Raw genomic sequence first — 20701 nt, forward strand, 5'->3', positions numbered from 1 at the left:
ATGGATTTTGAGTTGGTAGGTCAACTGAGACCGCGGCATGTCAACTTGTAGACTATGTACATGGCTGCCTGGATAGTGGACTTTTTGTGGCAGGGTTGTTTTTCGACGAATCTCGGGCGTTCGATTGTCTGAATTTTGAATTCATCTTGGAAAAACTATACCATCTAGGATTCAGGGGAATCCTCTGAACGTACAATAGTTTTTGTCCAGGAGAAAGGACATTATCTCAAAGAAAGTATCTTCATCCATCGATGTGTGCTGCTTTATATCATCCCATTTATTCTTCAGAACACCAACAATCAAATTTTTTTCTAAAGATCCAAACAGATTAACCACATCAAAAGACACTATTTTGTAATTATCCGGTAATATGTAATTATTAATCTGATCTGAAAACTGGAAACTATCTTTTATGTAAAAATCATTATCTGTATTGTAGGCTGCCTTTAAAATAGATGCCATAAACCGTGAAAGAGATGTCATTGGACTATTAATACTCGAAATTATAGGTCTTATTGGATTACCTGGCTTGTGCACTTTGGGATTTCCATAAATTCGTGGAGCCACCGAATTGTAAGTTTTCATTGATTTCGCCTGCTGCTCTGTAATATAATTTTTCTCCACGAGCCTAGTTATGAACTTGTTACACTGAGTTTGTATAGTTTGTGTTGGGTCCCTTGGCAATAGTTTGAAATCATCTGAGTTTAAGAGTGTTTGTATTTTGTCTTCGTATTCTGCTTTGTCCATAATTACTGTCACTGCTCCTTTGTCACTATTGAGCACTATAAGGTCTTCATTATTCTTCAAAAATACCTTCGTCTCCTGATACCATCTAGTCATGGGAGAGTTTACATCAATGTTCTTATGAATGAAATTTGTAATCACATTGGTTACTCTTGCTCTCTGTGTATCTTTTCTTCTTTCTGGTACTGTCAGTAGAATATTTTCCACGTCTGCTATTAATTCATCTATTTTTACATCATTTTTTGTCATCGGTAATGAGAACTTTGTGCCTAGTGATAGAAGATTTTTTACATTTTCAGGAAGTTCCCTGTTTGACAAGTTCATCATCCACCTATCTTGTATCTTCGCCTTGTTTCTACTTTCATTAGATAAACATCTAATCTTATTTAAGTTGACTTTTTGGATCTTGAAGAATATTTTGTTGTAAGATATCTTTGTTTTACGTATGTACTCTTCAAGTTCTGATACATGATGTAATTCATCCTGTAAACGTTTGTTTGCTTTTTCAAGTTTAGTTATCTTATAATTGACCTGACAAATTTCCAAACTCAAGATCTTTTTTATGGTTTTTTCATTGAAATCTCTGATTTTTCTATTTAATGACTTGTTCTCAAAATCAAACAATGACATTACAGTCTTTATGTTAGATGTGATGTGCTTTGGTACCAGTCCCTGCCTCTTACACTCCAGAAGAAATATGCGTCTGTTTCTTGCTGCCGCCAGTTTGTTGGTATTTGATCTCCATGTCTTTAAGTTGTTCAATGTTTCGGGTCCATACTTATTTCCCATATCTTCATAAAAACCCATTGTAATTAGTTTATGTACTATCAGAGTCTATACTATAAATAATACGAGTAATTTTAAGGGTTTAACGACTCTTTTGTGGAATGGAAATACTCTTTTTTCTCGACCAAGCTTTCGCAATTATTTTATTGCTTCTTCAGGGTTTCTACAATATAAAATACAAAGATCAATTTAATATAAAAACATTTCTCTTTTACAATTACCGAAAGTGAGGTTAAACGTTTCACTGACTTCAACAACGCATAACATACTTCGACTACAAGTAGTACGGACAGAACTTATTTTTCGTTTTTTCGTCATGTATATCTAGTTTTTATTTAGTCAATTTCAATTTATTGTCCAAATTTCTTTTCTAACTCTCACTCTATTACGTCGCATTTAACATTTGTCAATTTCAATGTCACGATCACAGAATACACAAACACAATTTCTTGTCAAACAGTTCTTCTTCATCATCCAACGTCTGCTTCCCGGCTCCTGTTCAGTCTCATTTCCAGTAAATAGCTGTACATATTGCTCAAATTATTAGTGTCACTTTTTTTATTCATTGTATTTCCATTTTTTCTTATTTTTATCATCTCATGTATTAGTCGTTTTTGATAATTATTTTCCGTTTTCAAAATTTTTACATTTTCGATATCTGCTTTGTGATTTAGATTTTGGGCATGTATTGCCAGAGCACATCTATCTTTTCCAGTTCTTATGTCTGACTTATGTAAAGATAATCTACTTTTCATCCACTGCGAAGTCTGGCCGATATACACCTTGTCACAATCCAGGCAACCTATCTGATATATCACATTGCTCCTCACCATCATTGGAATCGGATCCTTTAGTCTACTATACAATCGTCCAACTGTTTTTCGATTATAAGCTGCTATTTGGACATTTTCATCTTTGACAATATTGTTAATTTTCTTTGTTAAATCCTTTATGTTTGGTAAGGATGCAAATTTTATATCTGCTTTTTGCTCTTGTTGTTCATTTACGTTTATTGTCGTATTTGATGCATATAAAAGTTTTTTTATCATGCCAGGTGGATACGAGTTTTGTACCAATATTTCATATAACTGCCTCAATCCTTTTTTTTCGAATGTGCTATGACAGATTTTACTTACTCTATTTTTCATTTGTTTTATGAAATTTATTTTTATGTTTATGTTATGGTCTGAAAAATAGTTTATTAATTTATTTGCACATGTGTTCTTTCTGTACCAATCCAGTTTTATCAAATTTCCATCTCTGTGTACCTTTGTGTCCAGGAAGGGTACGCCACACTCTATGTCCTCTTCTTCAACTGTAAATTTCAATTTTGTATGATATTCGTTGAAACATTTTAGTGTTTCATCAACTTTGTCGCCCGGCAGTACCATTAAAATATCATCCACAAATTTTTTTAATATTGGAATAATGAATCTTAATTTCAATAACGATTGAATCACTAAATCGTCCATCACATATTGTGCTATTATAGGACTTAGTTCCGATCCCATCGCACAACCGACTATCTGAGAATAGAATTTCCCTCTGAACGTACAATAGTTTTTGTCCAGGAGAAAGGACATTATCTCAAAGAAAGTATCTTCATCCATCGATGTGTGCTGCTTTATATCATCCCATTTATTCTTCAGAACACCAACAATCAAATTTTTTTCTAAAGATCCAAACAGATTAACCACATCAAAAGACACTATTTTGTAATTATCCGGTAATATGTAATTATTAATCTGATCTGAAAACTGGAAACTATCTTTTATGTAAAAATCATTATCTGTATTGTAGGCTGCCTTTAAAATAGATGCCATAAACCGTGAAAGAGATGTCATTGGACTATTAATACTCGAAATTATAGGTCTTATTGGATTACCTGGCTTGTGCACTTTGGGATTTCCATAAATTCGTGGAGCCACCGAATTGTAAGTTTTCATTGATTTCGCCTGCTGCTCTGTAATATAATTTTTCTCCACGAGCCTAGTTATGAACTTGTTACACTGAGTTTGTATAGTTTGTGTTGGGTCCCTTGGCAATAGTTTGAAATCATCTGAGTTTAAGAGTGTTTGTATTTTGTCTTCGTATTCTGCTTTGTCCATAATTACTGTCACTGCTCCTTTGTCACTATTGAGCACTATAAGGTCTTCATTATTCTTCAAAAATACCTTCGTCTCCTGATACCATCTAGTCATGGGAGAGTTTACATCAATGTTCTTATGAATGAAATTTGTAATCACATTGGTTACTCTTGCTCTCTGTGTATCTTTTCTTCTTTCTGGTACTGTCAGTAGAATATTTTCCACGTCTGCTATTAATTCATCTATTTTTACATCATTTTTTGTCATCGGTAATGAGAACTTTGTGCCTAGTGATAGAAGATTTTTTACATTTTCAGGAAGTTCCCTGTTTGACAAGTTCATCATCCACCTATCTTGTATCTTCGCCTTGTTTCTACTTTCATTAGATAAACATCTAATCTTATTTAAGTTGACTTTTTGGATCTTGAAGAATATTTTGTTGTAAGATATCTTTGTTTTACGTATGTACTCTTCAAGTTCTGATACATGATGTAATTCATCCTGTAAACGTTTGTTTGCTTTTTCAAGTTTAGTTATCTTATAATTGACCTGACAAATTTCCAAACTCAAGATCTTTTTTATGGTTTTTTCATTGAAATCTCTGATTTTTCTATTTAATGACTTGTTCTCAAAATCAAACAATGACATTACAGTCTTTATGTTAGATGTGATGTGCTTTGGTACCAGTCCCTGCCTCTTACACTCCAGAAGAAATATGCGTCTGTTTCTTGCTGCCGCCAGTTTGTTGGTATTTGATCTCCATGTCTTTAAGTTGTTCAATGTTTCGGGTCCATACTTATTTCCCATATCTTCATAAAAACCCATTGTAATTAGTTTATGTACTATCAGAGTCTATACTATAAATAATACGAGTAATTTTAAGGGTTTAACGACTCTTTTGTGGAATGGAAATACTCTTTTTTCTCGACCAAGCTTTCGCAATTATTTTATTGCTTCTTCAGGGTTTCTACAATATAAAATACAAAGATCAATTTAATATAAAAACATTTCTCTTTTACAATTACCGAAAGTGAGGTTAAACGTTTCACTGACTTCAACAACGCATAACATACTTCGACTACAAGTAGTACGGACAGAACTTATTTTTCGTTTTTTCGTCATGTATATCTAGTTTTTATTTAGTCAATTTCAATTTATTGTCCAAATTTCTTTTCTAACTCTCACTCTATTACGTCGCATTTAACATTTGTCAATTTCAATGTCACGATCACAGAATACACAAACACAATTTCTTGTCAAACAGTTCTTCTTCATCATCCAACGTCTGCTTCCCGGCTCCTGTTCAGTCTCATTTCCAGTAAATAGCTGTACATATTGCTCAAATTATTAGTGTCACTTTTTTTATTCATTGTATTTCCATTTTTTCTTATTTTTATCATCTCATGTATTAGTCGTTTTTGATAATTATTTTCCGTTTTCAAAATTTTTACATTTTCGATATCTGCTTTGTGATTTAGATTTTGGGCATGTATTGCCAGAGCACATCTATCTTTTCCAGTTCTTATGTCTGACTTATGTAAAGATAATCTACTTTTCATCCACTGCGAAGTCTGGCCGATATACACCTTGTCACAATCCAGGCAACCTATCTGATATATCACATTGCTCCTCACCATCATTGGAATCGGATCCTTTAGTCTACTATACAATCGTCCAACTGTTTTTCGATTATAAGCTGCTATTTGGACATTTTCATCTTTGAAAATATTGTTAATTTTCTTTGTTAAATCCTTTATGTTTGGTAAGGATGCAAATTTTATATCTGCTTTTTGCTCTTGTTGTTCATTTACGTTTATTGTCGTATTTGATGCATATAAAAGTTTTTTTATCATGCCAGGTGGATACGAGTTTTGTACCAATATTTCATATAACTGCCTCAATCCTTTTTTTTCGAATGTGCTATGACAGATTTTACTTACTCTATTTTTCATTTGTTTTATGAAATTTATTTTTATGTTTATGTTATGGTCTGAAAAATAGTTTATTAATTTATTTGCACATGTGTTCTTTCTGTACCAATCCAGTTTTATCAAATTTCCATCTCTGTGTACCTTTGTGTCCAGGAAGGGTACGCCACACTCTATGTCCTCTTCTTCAACTGTAAATTTCAATTTTGTATGATATTCGTTGAAACATTTTAGTGTTTCATCAACTTTGTCGCCCGGCAGTACCATTAAAATATCATCCACAAATTTTTTTAATATTGGAATAATGAATCTTAATTTCAATAACGATTGAATCACTAAATCGTCCATCACATATTGTGCTATTATAGGACTTAGTTCCGATCCCATCGCACAACCGACTATCTGAGAATAGAATTTCCCTCTGAACGTACAATAGTTTTTGTCCAGGAGAAAGGACATTATCTCAAAGAAAGTATCTTCATCCATCGATGTGTGCTGCTTTATATCATCCCATTTATTCTTCAGAACACCAACAATCAAATTTTTTTCTAAAGATCCAAACAGATTAACCACATCAAAAGACACTATTTTGTAATTATCCGGTAATATGTAATTATTAATCTGATCTGAAAACTGGAAACTATCTTTTATGTAAAAATCATTATCTGTATTGTAGGCTGCCTTTAAAATAGATGCCATAAACCGTGAAAGAGATGTCATTGGACTATTAATACTCGAAATTATAGGTCTTATTGGATTACCTGGCTTGTGCACTTTGGGATTTCCATAAATTCGTGGAGCCACCGAATTGTAAGTTTTCATTGATTTCGCCTGCTGCTCTGTAATATAATTTTTCTCCACGAGCCTAGTTATGAACTTGTTACACTGAGTTTGTATAGTTTGTGTTGGGTCCCTTGGCAATAGTTTGAAATCATCTGAGTTTAAGAGTGTTTGTATTGTATTGTATATATATATATATATATATATATATTTTTTTTTTTTTTTTTTATTTTTTTTTTTTTATTTATTTTTTTTTTATTATTTTTTTTTTTTTTTTTATATTTTTTTTTTTTTTATTTTTTTTTTTTTTTTTTTTTTTAAATTTCACACGACTGTGGTCCACTATCCAGAAAGTTCGGGCCGCAGCCAAGAACCTTCTTTGATCGTCAATGGGGATATATTGCTTGTCTGATGATCCCAACCGTCCCCAGGATCACCGCTTTTTGCATCCAAAGAATTGTGTTGGCTGGTAATTGTATTTCCTTGACATGTTCTGTTGTTTTTCTGTGCACCAACCCATTGCAGCTTATGATCAATGGTTTAATTTCCACCTTTTCCAGGCGCCACATATTCTTTATCTCTTTCGCTAATGGCTCGTATTTTGCGATTTTTTCTCCGTATGCCTTGGAAAGGTTTTGATCTAGAGGCACAGCAAAATCTATGATATATGCCTTCTTATCCTTCTTTGACCACACCACCATATCCGGTCTGTTGTGCTCTACTCCTCGATCGGTGATAATGCTTAAATCCCAGTAGACTTTGGTGGTTTCGTTTTCCAGGACAGTCTGCGGTGCGTATATGTGGTGTGGGACGAAATGTGGGAGTAGTTGCTCCCTCAGGCACAGCGACTGATGCACGACCTTCCCCATATTGTCATGGCGTCCAAGGTATTTGGTGCCGGCTATTGTGGAGCATCCAGATGACAAGTGCTGCACAGTTTCCTCGGCTTTATCGCAGAGTCTACATTTTGTTGTTTGTACCTGTTGTTTCATGATATGCTTAGTGTAGACTCGTGTTGGCACGACTTGATCCTGAATCGCCAGGAATGTTCCTTCTGTTTGGGGAAAAAGGTAACCTTGCGTCAGGTAAGTACTCGAGCTCAGCTTATCTACATCAGACTGGTTCAGGCTTGCGAAGAATCTTCCGTGCAGAGGTTTTGTCTGCCAGTTTTGCTTCAATATCTCCTTTAAGTCTTCGATTTCAGGTTCATGCGTGCTGGTTTCTCCCGAGGAGGGGTAGCTTTGTGAAGCCACCCATTTTTGGATTGGTGTGATTCCTGTCTGGAAGTAGTTCTTAATCTTCTTCTCTTCTTTCAGGTATATGTCCTGCAAATTACTTAGTCCTCGACCTCCTTCTTTACGTGGCAGATAGAGCCTTTCAATAGCGGAATTCGGGTGAAGCGTACCATATTGCGTGAGGATGGATCTGATCTTTCTGTCTAGTTTCTCAAGATCTGATTTCGACCAGATGAGAATTCCAGCAGTATACGCGAACACTGGCACAGCCCAGATGTTGATGGCCTCCATTTTGTTTTTTGCCGACAATTGGGTGTTCATGATGCGGCGGACTCTCCTTATGAGCTCCCTCTCTGTTTCCATCTTATTTTCCTGCTGTCTGATCTCGAATGTTTGCTGAATACCCAAGTACTTGTATCTTTCTTCCTGTCCCAGTATTGGCACTGTCCGACCGTCCGACAGTTCAACATTCTCCCCCTCAGCCAGTCTGCCACGCCTCACATTTACCACTGCACATTTTTCGAGGCCAAATATCATGCCTATGTCCTCGCTGAATTTTCTTACCAACTCCAACTGTCCCTCTAGCTGTTTTTGACCCCTGCTGAATAATTTTAGGTCGTCTAAGTAAAAGAGGTGACTGACTTTGTTCTGTGAGTCCATTGAGTAGCTGTATGCTGCCCTATTCAGTATGTTGCTAAGAGGGTTAAGCGCAAGGCAGAACCACGAAGGGCTTAGACCATCACCTTGGAATATTCCTCTTTTGATCTTGATTGGCGTGGAGGAGGACTTCTTATTCCATGTTAAACAGGTGCGCCATGTTGACATCAGACTTTTCAGTAGTTCAACCACCTCGTGATCGACTTTGTAAATTCTCAGTATCTCGAGAAGCCATGAGTGTGGGACAGAGTCGAACGCCTTTTGGTAGTCTATCCAGGCAACCGAGATATTCTTCAACCTTTTTTTGGCTTGCTTGGTAATGGTGTTGTCGATTATCAGCAGTTCTTTGCTTCCTCGTGCTTTTTGTCTGCATCCATTCTGTTCTGGAGACATGATGTTGTTGTTATCGATATGGTTGTTAATCTTGTGGCTAATTGTCGATGTAAGTATTTTGTAAACGGCAGGCAGACAGGTGATAGGTCTGTAATTTTTTGGCTGCGTTGGGTCTCCTTTCTTGGGTATCATAAGAGTCTTGCCCAGGGTGAAGTATTCAGGGATTATTGTCGGGTCCTTTATCGCCTCCTGAATGAGCCGCGCTAATACTCTATGGGTGGATGTAAACGATTTCCACCAGAAGTTGTGAATGCCATCCACACCCGCCGTTTTCCAGTTCCCGAAACGTCTGACTGTAGCTCTGACATCTGCTTCAGTGACTATTACCTTCGGCATTTCACTCAGATCCTCATGTGCTCTTCTTTCTGCCGCGATCCATGTTGCCTCCCTATTATGGATATCCTCTTGACTCCATATTTTTGACCAGTATTCGTTCATATCTTGAGGATTTGGTGTGATTGACTGCTGGTCGTTGTCTCTCTCAGTTAGACTCCGGAAAAATTCTCGCTGGTTGTTCGTGAATAGGTTGTTTTCTCGGTATCTTTGTGTTCTCTTGTTGTACCGTCTCAGTCTATTCCCTAACGCCGCAATTTTTTGTTTTAATTTTTCCATATGTGTTCTTAAGTGTTGATGGTATTGGGGGCCTTTTTTGATCTTTATCTTCTTTGCGCAGATTTGCACTTTTTTCTCAACTTTTCTGCTGACGTTCTGATTTCCAAGGTAGTTATGTAGAACGCCTATTTCTTTCCGTAGAGCGATTATTTTTCTACCGATGCGTTCCTGCCATGGGGGTTTTTGGTTTGAACGTCTGTCAGGCTCTGATGGCGGTGATGGTGTTTCAAGGATAGCATTGGCAACGATGGCAGCGCAGTATACTTTGTGGCAAAGCTCTTCGAAGGAGGTAGAGTCGGAGAAGCGCGCCTCAAGGACCTCGTTTATTGTCGCGATTGCTGTTCTCGTATCTTTTCGGTGTTGTAATTTCTTTATTTTTGGCCTGTTGTTCATCTCGATACCTTCCCACTTTCGTTCTTCTTCTTCCATAAGCTGCTGTAGTTCGGGGTTGGGCATTTCCGTTTCTGGGCTCGGTGTTCGCTCTAATCTTTGATCTTCGTCGCTTGATGTTATATTCAGTTGTATGCTCCTTCTATGGATACTCCTCCGGATGTTATCCAATGCCCTCCTAGGTGATCTCGCAACCACACTTGCTTTGATAGTCTCCAGTTCGTCTGGGGCCAGTAGTTTTCGGTTCTTGATGTTCTTCACTTGGGCTATTAGGTGCTTTCCTGTCAGTGGTTGGTTGGGGTTATTCTCAGACCATTTCTCAGCCAGTTTATCGGCGTATTTTCTAGTTCTTGTCTCTCCTTCAGTGACGATGAAATAAGCATTGATTAGGCACAAGTTCATATCTCTTGTCCAATGCAACCTTCTTCGTATTTGGGGTAGAGCGGGAGCATCTGATCTTGATGCATCCAAGCTGTTTCCCAGGGAGTTCCTGAACGAATTTCGAGGTCTTATGGTGCCAGTTCGCAGGGGAGTGCCACTTGCCTCACTCACCACTGCTAGAGACTGTGACGGTCTTCCTCCTTGCGCAGTCCCAACACCGGAGGCGGTTTCCGAGGCTTCATTGTCTGAATTGGAAGCTTAAAATTCACAGAAAGAGGGGTGCTAACCCTGTTTCCGGTGACTCGGGTATGCGGGGACGTCACTCCCCGAAAGCCCAGAGGCTCCCCTGCATATATATATATATATATATATATATATATATATATATATATATATATATATATATATATATATATATATATATATACGTACTCCATTTGGGGGCCTTGACGATGGCAAATTGGCTAGCTCAATTCAGATCGTAACACTTGTCGATATTCATATCGTCAGGTGGTATGCATCTGAATTTATCCTCATTATTTTATTCTCATTGCCTCCCTGTTTAGGCACGATATTTCTTCATTATTGTATCGCCGGTATCGTACACTGCCGTGAACCGAGCGCGTTTCAGACTTCCCATCATACGTCCGACGTTCGCAAATGCGAACCGGCGTACTGAATTAGGGAAAATATGGAACATATGCTATTGTCTTCGTCTTGGTTTCTATCTGGGGGGGATTGAATCGGATACCGTTTCATGTTGGATGGCGCTGTGGGTAAATAATACCCACGAGAACATGACAACATTGAATAAAGTTCCATCAATTCCAAACGTTCTCCACCGTAGAAAAATGCTATGTTGCTCTGATGAGGCCAAATAAGGCCGAAACCATGGTCAGCATCTGCTTTTCTTCGGTGGAGCGTACTCCATTTGGGGGCCTTGACGATGGCAAATTGGCTAGCTCAATTCAGATCGTATTCATATCGTCAGGTGGTATGCATCTGAATTTATCCTCATTATTTTATTCTCATTGCCTCCCTGTTTAGGCACGATATTTCTTCATTATATATATATATATATATATATATATATATATATATATATATATATATATATATATATATATATATATATATATATATATATATATATCACCACAAATGGCCTGGTTGAGATTTATCTCCAGGAAAACACGAGGAGGCTCGAGCTTGAGGGAAAGGAGATAGAAGACGCGCAGAAGGAAGTGATTCTATGGACCACCAGGATTGTCCGAAGATTCCTAGTGAGCGAATGAGAGATGTCTTGTTCTTAAGGAACCGGCATCATCATGACCATACCCTGTGAAGGTGAAAAAAAAAAAAATATATATATATATATATATATATATATATAGGCATTTGACAGCGTACCGCACTCATGGCTACTCGAGATTCTGTGCATATATAAAGTTGACAGCCAAATCCTATCTAACAAGAAAACTTAGAGGTATCCTGTGTAAATTTAGATATTTAAAAAAAAAGCATAAGTTCAGGAACACACATGCATGTACTGTACAGCGCATTGGTACAATCACAACTTTCATATGGGATGGAGAGGTATTTTGGAAGTTCACAAGAGAAGCTTGGATATTCTACAAAAATGTATTTTAAAAAAGAAATGATATTCCCGAGTTATAGAATATACGAAATTTTCAAGGTACTCGATATAAGTCAAATATATGCTCAAAAAATCATCGTAAATATCTACCAGAATAGAATATCGATCAAACTGAAAGAACACAAGCATAATATCAGAGATAAGCTGGATAATTATCAAAGAATAAGAGCAGAGAAAAAAATTGGCCAACGTTGTTGTACATATATAGCATCTAAAATATACCCGATTTTACTAACCATAATAACGGAAATAAAAAGCGAAAATAGGTTCAAAAAAGAAACTTAAAAATGGCTTATTGAAGGGAATTATCAATTCTATTTAACGCTATGAAAAGACTTAATTCACCTAAATGCGAAAAATATTGCCAAAATGAAGAAGTGACATAAACCACCCGAATATGTAAAATTCCACCGATGAAGACAATCTAGACCCGATGAAGAGAAATACAACCGATAATGATATAGAAAATAATAATTCTAGTTTTTGGATCAGGACTGAGAGTAGATATAATCGATTGTTAAATTTAGTGCCGATTCCGTGAATTCTTCATCCATTTATCAGATTTCGACACTCTATTTTTATATTTCTCACCGTGATCCAACAATCAAATTTCAATTGAATGATTAACTCAATAAAAATTGAAAAAAAATATCGTAAAAGTCGAATATAACAAGATCTTCATTGATGAAATCAAAAGGGGAGCACTAATATGCCTCTGGTAGTATCGTCCCTTGTAGTATTGTCCGAATGTGCCCTTGACCTTGCATATAGCTGATGCAAAATTTTAGGGGAACTGTGATTGGGTATAAGAATTATTGAAACTGGAAGGCAAAATAAACAATGTTAACATGAATTCATTATCAATATTCAGCCCAAAACATGAAAATTCTTTACTCAATTACAAACGAAACTTGCCTGAAGAATTTATTAGCAGAGCTTGCGAAAACGTTGCGTCTTGTCAGCCGAAATATTAGAGCCCGACTCGCGCTGAATTCCGCCAGCAACATGGTAGCCCGTATACCTATGCATACATGCAAAGGCGTGTTTTTGTTTTGTTTGTTTTTTCTATTATACCTACTACTGTACGAATGTGCCCCTAAATGTCCGGCCATAAGAATATTAGCATCGATTCATGTCAAGTGATCTCGCAGAACATATTATCTGAACACGCCGACCAATTCATCCCCTATTAAAAGTTTATTTTCAAGGCAAAAATATTTCTTCCAACATGCGGTGGTGCTTCGTCGTACTTTTCTTTTAGCGAATTTGAGAGATCGTTTTCTGAATTGCAATTTCCTAGGTACGCATCAGCATTCAGACGATTATAGGACTTGAAGTGGAAGTAGTTGTCTATACCTTAATAAAGAATCTTAGTTGAGAATCTCTTGTTTCGAGAGGGTGAGAATTTTCTAGATATCTGCGCGCATGTTTTTTGTAACATTATACTGAATATACTATACTATACTATACATGTACATTACCGAGTAGACGTATCAAGTGTGCTCCCGATATATTTACAGTCTATTGATGTCTGAGAGCGAATTTCAAATTTGAAAAGAGGCCACCTATTACTTCGAGGGACGCTCGAGATTTTCACACCGGAACATCTTCGGAAGGACTTAATAAAAAATAATTTGATAGAAAATGCCTTTAACAAGAGATCAAATGGAAGAAATTAACAGGCTCGTAAGCGTAAATATAAAACAGCTGTTGAAACAAGACTCCTTCATAAATACTATAACCGAACAGGTGTCGATGATAATTCTAAACGTCGTGAACGAAGAGTTATCAAAACATGAACAAAAGATTTCGGAAGTTATAAAGGAGGTTAAATCAATGGAAACAAATATGAGTGTAAATCTAGTGAAGTATACCGAAAGATTGAACTTATCTGAGGAAAGAATTGAAAAGCTTTCGATAACCACACAAAGCATAGATAGACAGTTTGAATTATTGGATCAACAATCAAGAAGAAATAATCTCAGAGTTTTCAATGTGAAGGAAATTGCCAATGAAAATACTAAAAAAAACTGTTATATCACTTATCGAGGGAAAAATGAACGTAACTCTAAAACCCGAAGATATAGAAGCATGTCACAGAGTGGGTAAAAGAAGGGATGGAAAGTCAAGGGGTATATTATTGAAGTTATACGATCACAGGAAGAGAGAGGAGGTTTTCAACTCGAAGAAAAATTTGAAGGGATCAGGAATAGTAATTAAGGAACATCTCACCACTACACGAGTCAAGTTGTTGGAGGAAGTTGGGAAGAAATTTTCATTCGCCAATACTTGGACTAAGAATGGCAGAGACTTCTGTTCACTCTTTTCTTTATTTTTCATTCTTTTTTATAATTGATTGTACATTTCGCTTTCAGAATACACAAATGAGTATGGTTTGTTTTTATAGTTTATGGGGAGTGCTCGACTGCCCTTGTCAATATTGAGGAAGTTGAAGTTTTGACAGATAGTGGATGTAGCACGGTCACTTATGAGCTTAATTCGGTTGATGAATTGAATGGGATTGCTCTGTCGGATGAGGACTGTTGTGTGAGTGTATGTCAGTTGAATATAAGGAGTGTTTCGAAAAATCTTGATGATTTTCTTATATTACTAGAGCAACTCAATTTCAGATATGATATTATAATTCTGTCGAAAACTTGGGGGGTGGATGATTTGGATGTTTTGGGCATACCAGGATATGTTGCCTATTATAGTAGTTCAAAATTTAATCAAAACGATGGTACTATCGCATATATTAGGCAGGATATTCCACATACGGTTACCTTGATTAAAAAGCAACAAATAGTTTTCATGAAAATATCGTGCACCATAAAATCATTGAATTACGATATCTTCGCTTTATACTGGCCTCCATCAACAGATATATATGTTTTTTACCGACTTGTTGAAGGTTCTACGAGACTACTTAGATAAGAACAATACTACGATTTTCACAGGAGATATAAACATCAACATATTCGACCCTCTCTCATCAGACGCAAATTACTATTTGAATATCTTGCACACGTACAATTTTGTTAACTATCTTTCCGCACCTACTAGAGGTGATGCGTGCCTGGATCACTTTTTTATAAGATGTTCAAACAGCAGTTGTGACAAAATTGATTTTGCTGTTCTGAAATATCATATAACTGACCACTCTCCAATATTTTTGAAACTTAACAGAAGCGGTTCTCAGGGCTCGAAGGAACTTAACATAAAATACTTGAGAAAATTAATTATGAATCATTGCGTTCTAAATTGAACTACCAAAACTGGGAGAGTATACTTAAAAATGAATCAGTTAATGAGTCGGCAGAAATTTTTTTATCGATTTTATTAAATCATATAAGTGATTCCACAATAAGAGAAAAGGTCACGATGAAAAAAAAGCTTAGGCCACTAAAACCCTGGATGTCTCGCGGTCTGGTAGTCTCGATAAGGAAGCGCGAAAAGATGTACCGACAATATAGATTGGATATCAATAATCTAGAACTGAAAGATAAGTTCAGAAAATATAGAAATATGTTGAATGTTTTGATTAGAAATGCGAAAAATTTTTACTAAAGGAGTCAGTTGGATGAAAACTTCAACAACATAAAAAAGTTGTGAACCAGGCAACGGGAGGGGATAGTAAAAGAGAAGTAAACATAGAAAAATTAGTAAACGAAGACGGAGATGAAATTGTTGACCACTTTGAGATAGCAGATCACTTTAATTCTAATTTTTGTGGTATTGGAGAAAAAATGGCTGAGAAAATAAGAAAACGTACTAACCCGCCATGCTCGGATTCCAGATCTGAAAGAGTCAGCCATACATTATTTTTGTCGCCAATAACTGAAAGAGAGATAGTTAGTCAAATTAAATTGCTCAGGTCAAATGCCGCCCCAGGCCCAGATTCCATTCGGCCGGATACTCTCAATCAGGTAGCCTCTCAGATCTCGAAACCTCTGGAACATATCTTGAACTTATCTATGGTAAAGGGTGAATTTCCGACAGCATTCAAACAAAGCATTGTTTCTCCAATTTTCAAAAAGGGGTCCAAGGTTGATGTCGGAAATTATCGACCTATATCTGTAATAGGTAGCATGGCGAAGGTCTCGAAAGATGTCTTAATACCAGATTTACCGAATTCTTTAATAAACATAGAATACTATCAGATAGTCAAAACGGGTTCAGATCTGGAGTAAGCACCAGTGATGCAATTTTTGAAGTCACAAAAACAGTTTATGAGTCAATTGATAGAAACAAGAAGGTCATCGCCATGTTCGTAGATTTGGAAAAAGCATTCGATACGGTCTCTCACGATATTCTACTTGAGAAACTTGAGCACTACGGTGTTAGAGGTAAACCTGCTGACTTAATTAGATCATATCTTAAAGATCGAACTCAGATAGTAAAAGTTCATAATGCTAAAAGTAATGCAAAAACAGTCAACTACGGTGTTCCCCAGGGTACAGTCTTGGGACCCTTGTTCTTCAATATCTATATTAATGAAATGCTTAAGTTAAAATTTGATTCTGATACCAGAGTTGTAGCGTATGCCGATTATACTGCATTTATATTTAGGGGAGATACGTGGGAGTCTGTAACCAAGAGAGCTGAGGAGGGATTGACAGTGATCTGTGGGGAAATGGAAAGACATTTGATAACTTTGAACATCAAGAAGACGAAATTTCTCACATTTACGTTGACTGAGGCTACTTATCCAAATATAAAAACAATTAAAATACACAAGAGAAAGAACTGTGATCATGATTGGGACTGTCGGGATTTCATCGAAGAGACTAATAGGATACAATATTTGGGCGTATACATTGACCGACTACTACGATGGGATGAGCATATTAAACATATCATAAAATTAGTTAGATGTAAATTACCGAAATTCAGACTATTAGTCAGTATATTATCACAGAGAACTATATTTACGATTTATTTCGCATTGGTACAGTCAATTTTGGAATATGGTATAGTTGGTTGGGGCGCAGCTTATGATACTCATCTCGAAGGTTTGAAAACAACTCAGAAATTCATTCTGAAGATAATTATGAAAAGGTATCGCTTCTACTCCTCCCACTCTCTATTCGAGGAAGCTAAAGTGTACAAAATTGATCAACTATTCCACAATAATGCTCTTTTAATGATCTATAAGCACCGCAAAAGTTATGTCAGGTATGAACATCCTTATAGTACCAGAGGTCGATTCGAAAGTCCAATACAAATACCGAAGATACAGAAAACAATTTCCCAAAAGCATGCCTTACATGTAGGGTTACGATTGTACAACGCCTTACCCCGGGAGATAAAGCACATAAGTAACCTCAAACATTTTGTTAGAAAAATAAAAAGCTTTATCCTTAATTCTTAAGTTGTACTGTGCTGCATTCATCTCTGTCCATGATGTAAGAACTGATGGTATGTTCATTTTGTTCATGCTGCTGAAAAAGCCATTGACAAAAGGCTTATCTCTGCATGTGATGTTTTGGGTGCCAATTATGTAAAGGTACTGTTTTTGTATGACATAAAGGTAGAACTACGGTATTAAAGGTTCTCCAATCTAAACTTTGAGATGCTTTAAGACAGACAGCAATACGTCTAGTACTAATTTACGGATTATCGCGATTCTTGCGCTAGAATGAATATTTTGTTTCCCTTTTCACCAGAACTAGTCAACATTTTCAAAAATTATGTTCGAAAATAAGCAATGTATATCCTTCCTCACTTGAAAATAGAAGGGGTATCATTAAAGCCTCAAAGCTCTTCTCGTCTGTTCACCAAAAGAGAATAATAACATCACTGCTTACCGGTCTCGCCAGGTTTGTATGCGTGCTTTGCCGGCTTAACAATGACGTCCCTCACAGGACCAACCAGTCTCATCTGCAATGAACTCTGCAATGAGCATTCCTCGTTCAATTGGGAGGAGCAGTTCACCATAGTTTTTAGAATATAGTTTCCTGTAGCATCGGAAGGAACTTCCAGTGGCAGGATGCCATGGCCTAAAAAAGAAGGAAGAGTTAAACTCCATGAAAACTCTGCCTTAAATTTTTGAATTATAAACGAAAAATTTCAACAACTCGTAAAATCCCATACCAAAGAGTTATCGTTAAACAGAAGAAAGGAACAACGTATAAACACTCTTCGAAAATTGTGGAACATTGTTTATTCACTTAGGTTTGACATGTCTCGGCCTTCGCCATTCTCAAAAACCAAAAAATCTAATAAGTATAAATTACAGTAAAAACAGTAAGTTGCCTGGACAATAGGATGTTCAATATTTATTATAAAAACTGAAACTTACAAATTAGCTCCACTAATTCATACAACAACACAAAAGTCATCAAGTCAAGTTATAAAGAATCATCCAAGCGAGCCAAATATTTAAATTTTTCATAAAATTGAAAGTTGATTAGTATAATATTAACTACTTCTGTGTTGGTTTTGGTTGTAAAGTTAGGATCAATCTATTCATTGTGACCAAATACAATTAAAAAGTAAGTATTACATGAATTAAGTGTATAGTATAATGTCCAGAAACCATTGAACTCTAAAAGAACTGGAACGGCATCTCGATGCAGGCAAACTGAGGAAGACTGAAATGGAAGATGTAGAGCAATCTATCTCTCTCTCTGCGCTCTGTCAATTGTTTTATAACGATGTAAAAAAAAACCCGGTGCGTTGAAGTGAGACGACTGCTGCGTCCGACGTCTGATGCGGTTATTCCATTGGTTGCCGAATTATTAGAAAAAGGTGTGTTGCTCTACATCTTCCGTCTCAGTTGGACACACTTAAAATCTGAATCTTTGCTAACACAATTTCTTGTGTATGAATATTTATATTATAACCGATCAAAATCCAATAAAAGTGAATGACAGATATCCTGTCTGAATCAAAGATCTCACTTAACCCTTTGCTCTGATGGAAAAACATTCATTTTATATGTGTATGGAATTATTCAGTCATCAACCTCGACATCTGAAGTTCTTTGGATCTCACATATTTATGTTCAGGAAATTCAAGATTTTTGTCAAATCTTACTCCACGACTGAATTCGAACAAAAACATTAGACCTTGATTTGTTTATTTTTTTTAATTCAGAAAACCGCATCAACCACGAAGGTTATTAGCGGCGGTACAGTATAATATTTACATGTTAAATGAAAAGACGAATTTTAGATTTCTTCAAAGATATGATTAGACTTCAAGAATTTCATCACCAAATCAAGGTTCTCTGGATCCAAGGCATCTTGAATGTTCACTGATAGTCCTGAGGATTGCCGCTCTTTCCAGAAGTCGAGACTCTCCATCATAAGGTGTCTTACGGTCATCACCGCGTTACACGTTAGACACTGTTCTGGGTGTGTGGTATGTTGTCTCTAGCAACCTTGGCCATCCTGTCTGGACTCATTCTATCTACGTGCTGATTCCATTCCCTTCTTCTCCCTCTTATTCATCTCACGAATAGGTCTGTTTGACACTTTCCCTTATTGCTTCGTTTCTCTGCCTATCGTTCAGTGTATACCCTGCTATTGTCCTCAAGGTTTTCATCTCGGTAGTTCTTAAGATTCTTTTTGTCACAGATGTTTCGGCCCTTGCTTCCGCGCCATATGTCATAGTTGGTCGTACACATGTTTTGTATATCGTCGACACACAGTCTATACTCAGATGTTTGTTTTTCCACATTGGGAATCTCAGGTGTCCTGATATTGAGGCGGCTTTGTTGGTCTGTTTCCTCACTTCATCTTCTGGGAAACCGGAGCTTGTGACTTTGCATCCTAGGTATTCAAACGACATGACTTGCTCTATGGTGTTGTTTTCCAGAGCTAATTCGCATCGTAACGGCTTCCTTGCTATGGTCATGCATTTGGTCTTTTTTAGAGATCTTCATATTGAGTTGTTCCGCCCTATAAAAAGCCAATATTATTTGGCGATTCATGTAAAAGCATGAAGTAGAAGAAATGAAGAATTTATTTATTCATGAATGACCAATCATTGATATTCTTGATGCGAAATAATGTGTAGAACCAGACATTTACCGATTATGTACACAAAACGAATCGCCGGACCGAGGATTATATTTGGCATACCAAATTAAGACGCCTTTTCATAAACGGTTAGCAACCCCATTAAATTGCCGTTTTGTACTCCGTTGATGCGGATATTAGTGTTTTTAGAGTCTGTTCCTATGAAGCTCATTTTATTATGGTTTTTAAAGGCAAATCGTTCTGGATCAATGCTTGTACGGTCCGCTAGTTTATCATAGGAAAAGGTGGATAGTTTATGCATGTACCATCATGATATGATGAAATCCGATTCTGTTCACAAAATCATTCGTTTTTCTTCTCAGATTAAGAATGTTGGAAATGTAGTCCTACAATTATTGCTAACGACACAGTGATAAACAAAAAAATTTGAGATTGAAGGCTTTCTTGAGCTAACAAACTTTTGAGATAAACTATTGCTTTGCACTATAGCAATTCTCTAAACTTTTTTCTACGACATGAGTATGCATTTCACAAGTAACGAGGTTCGAAATTTTTCATCGTCAGGTAGTTCAGGAAATTTCCAATGTGGATTGATCCTTGGAGAACTAAAATTTTCTATTCCATCTACCACCCAACCGAAAATATCCAGAATAAAGAATTACGCGAGATCCCAAAAGTTTCTGTAGAAGCTGAGTGTGATTTTTTTTTCTTATACAGGATGTTGATGAGTCGTTGGCCATAGCCTAATGGTGAATGCAGGTCATTGAGGCCTTTCAGAAAACTTGCTTGTTTGGTATCCTAAGGCTTAGTTTTGGAAATACGGGGATGATTCATGAACGCCTTGATTTGCGATAGCTATAACTCTGGAATGTGAACTCCGATTTCTATCGAATTTTATGGGTTTGTTCACTTGCTGTTTCAAACAGCTCATGAAAATATTTTCAGGGCAGTACTTATAATATCATGATTTTTCCTTCAAGCCCCAAAATCTATATTTCTACATCTCTTACAAAAATTTCGACATTGTCATGAAAAACATAATTTATTCTTAGAAATTCAATTTTCA

General features: G+C 36.4%; 1 protein-coding gene across 2 annotated transcripts in view; it reads right to left on the reverse strand.

Moving 5' to 3' along the window:
* The window catches only part of LOC123318930 (C3 and PZP-like alpha-2-macroglobulin domain-containing protein 8), a 1198665-nt gene that overhangs the window by 910011 nt on the left and 267953 nt on the right, over positions 1 to 20701 (reverse strand). For both annotated transcript variants that reach the window (XM_044905716.1, XM_044905717.1), the window contains one exon: positions 17458 to 17649. In XM_044905716.1, the coding sequence (XP_044761651.1) occupies positions 17458 to 17649 (192 nt within the window). The remainder of the gene's footprint in view (positions 1 to 17457; positions 17650 to 20701) is intronic.

This window comes from Coccinella septempunctata, chromosome 8 (genome assembly GCF_907165205.1).
Source record: "Coccinella septempunctata chromosome 8, icCocSept1.1, whole genome shotgun sequence".
Classification (NCBI taxonomy): Eukaryota; Metazoa; Arthropoda; class Insecta; order Coleoptera; family Coccinellidae; genus Coccinella; species Coccinella septempunctata.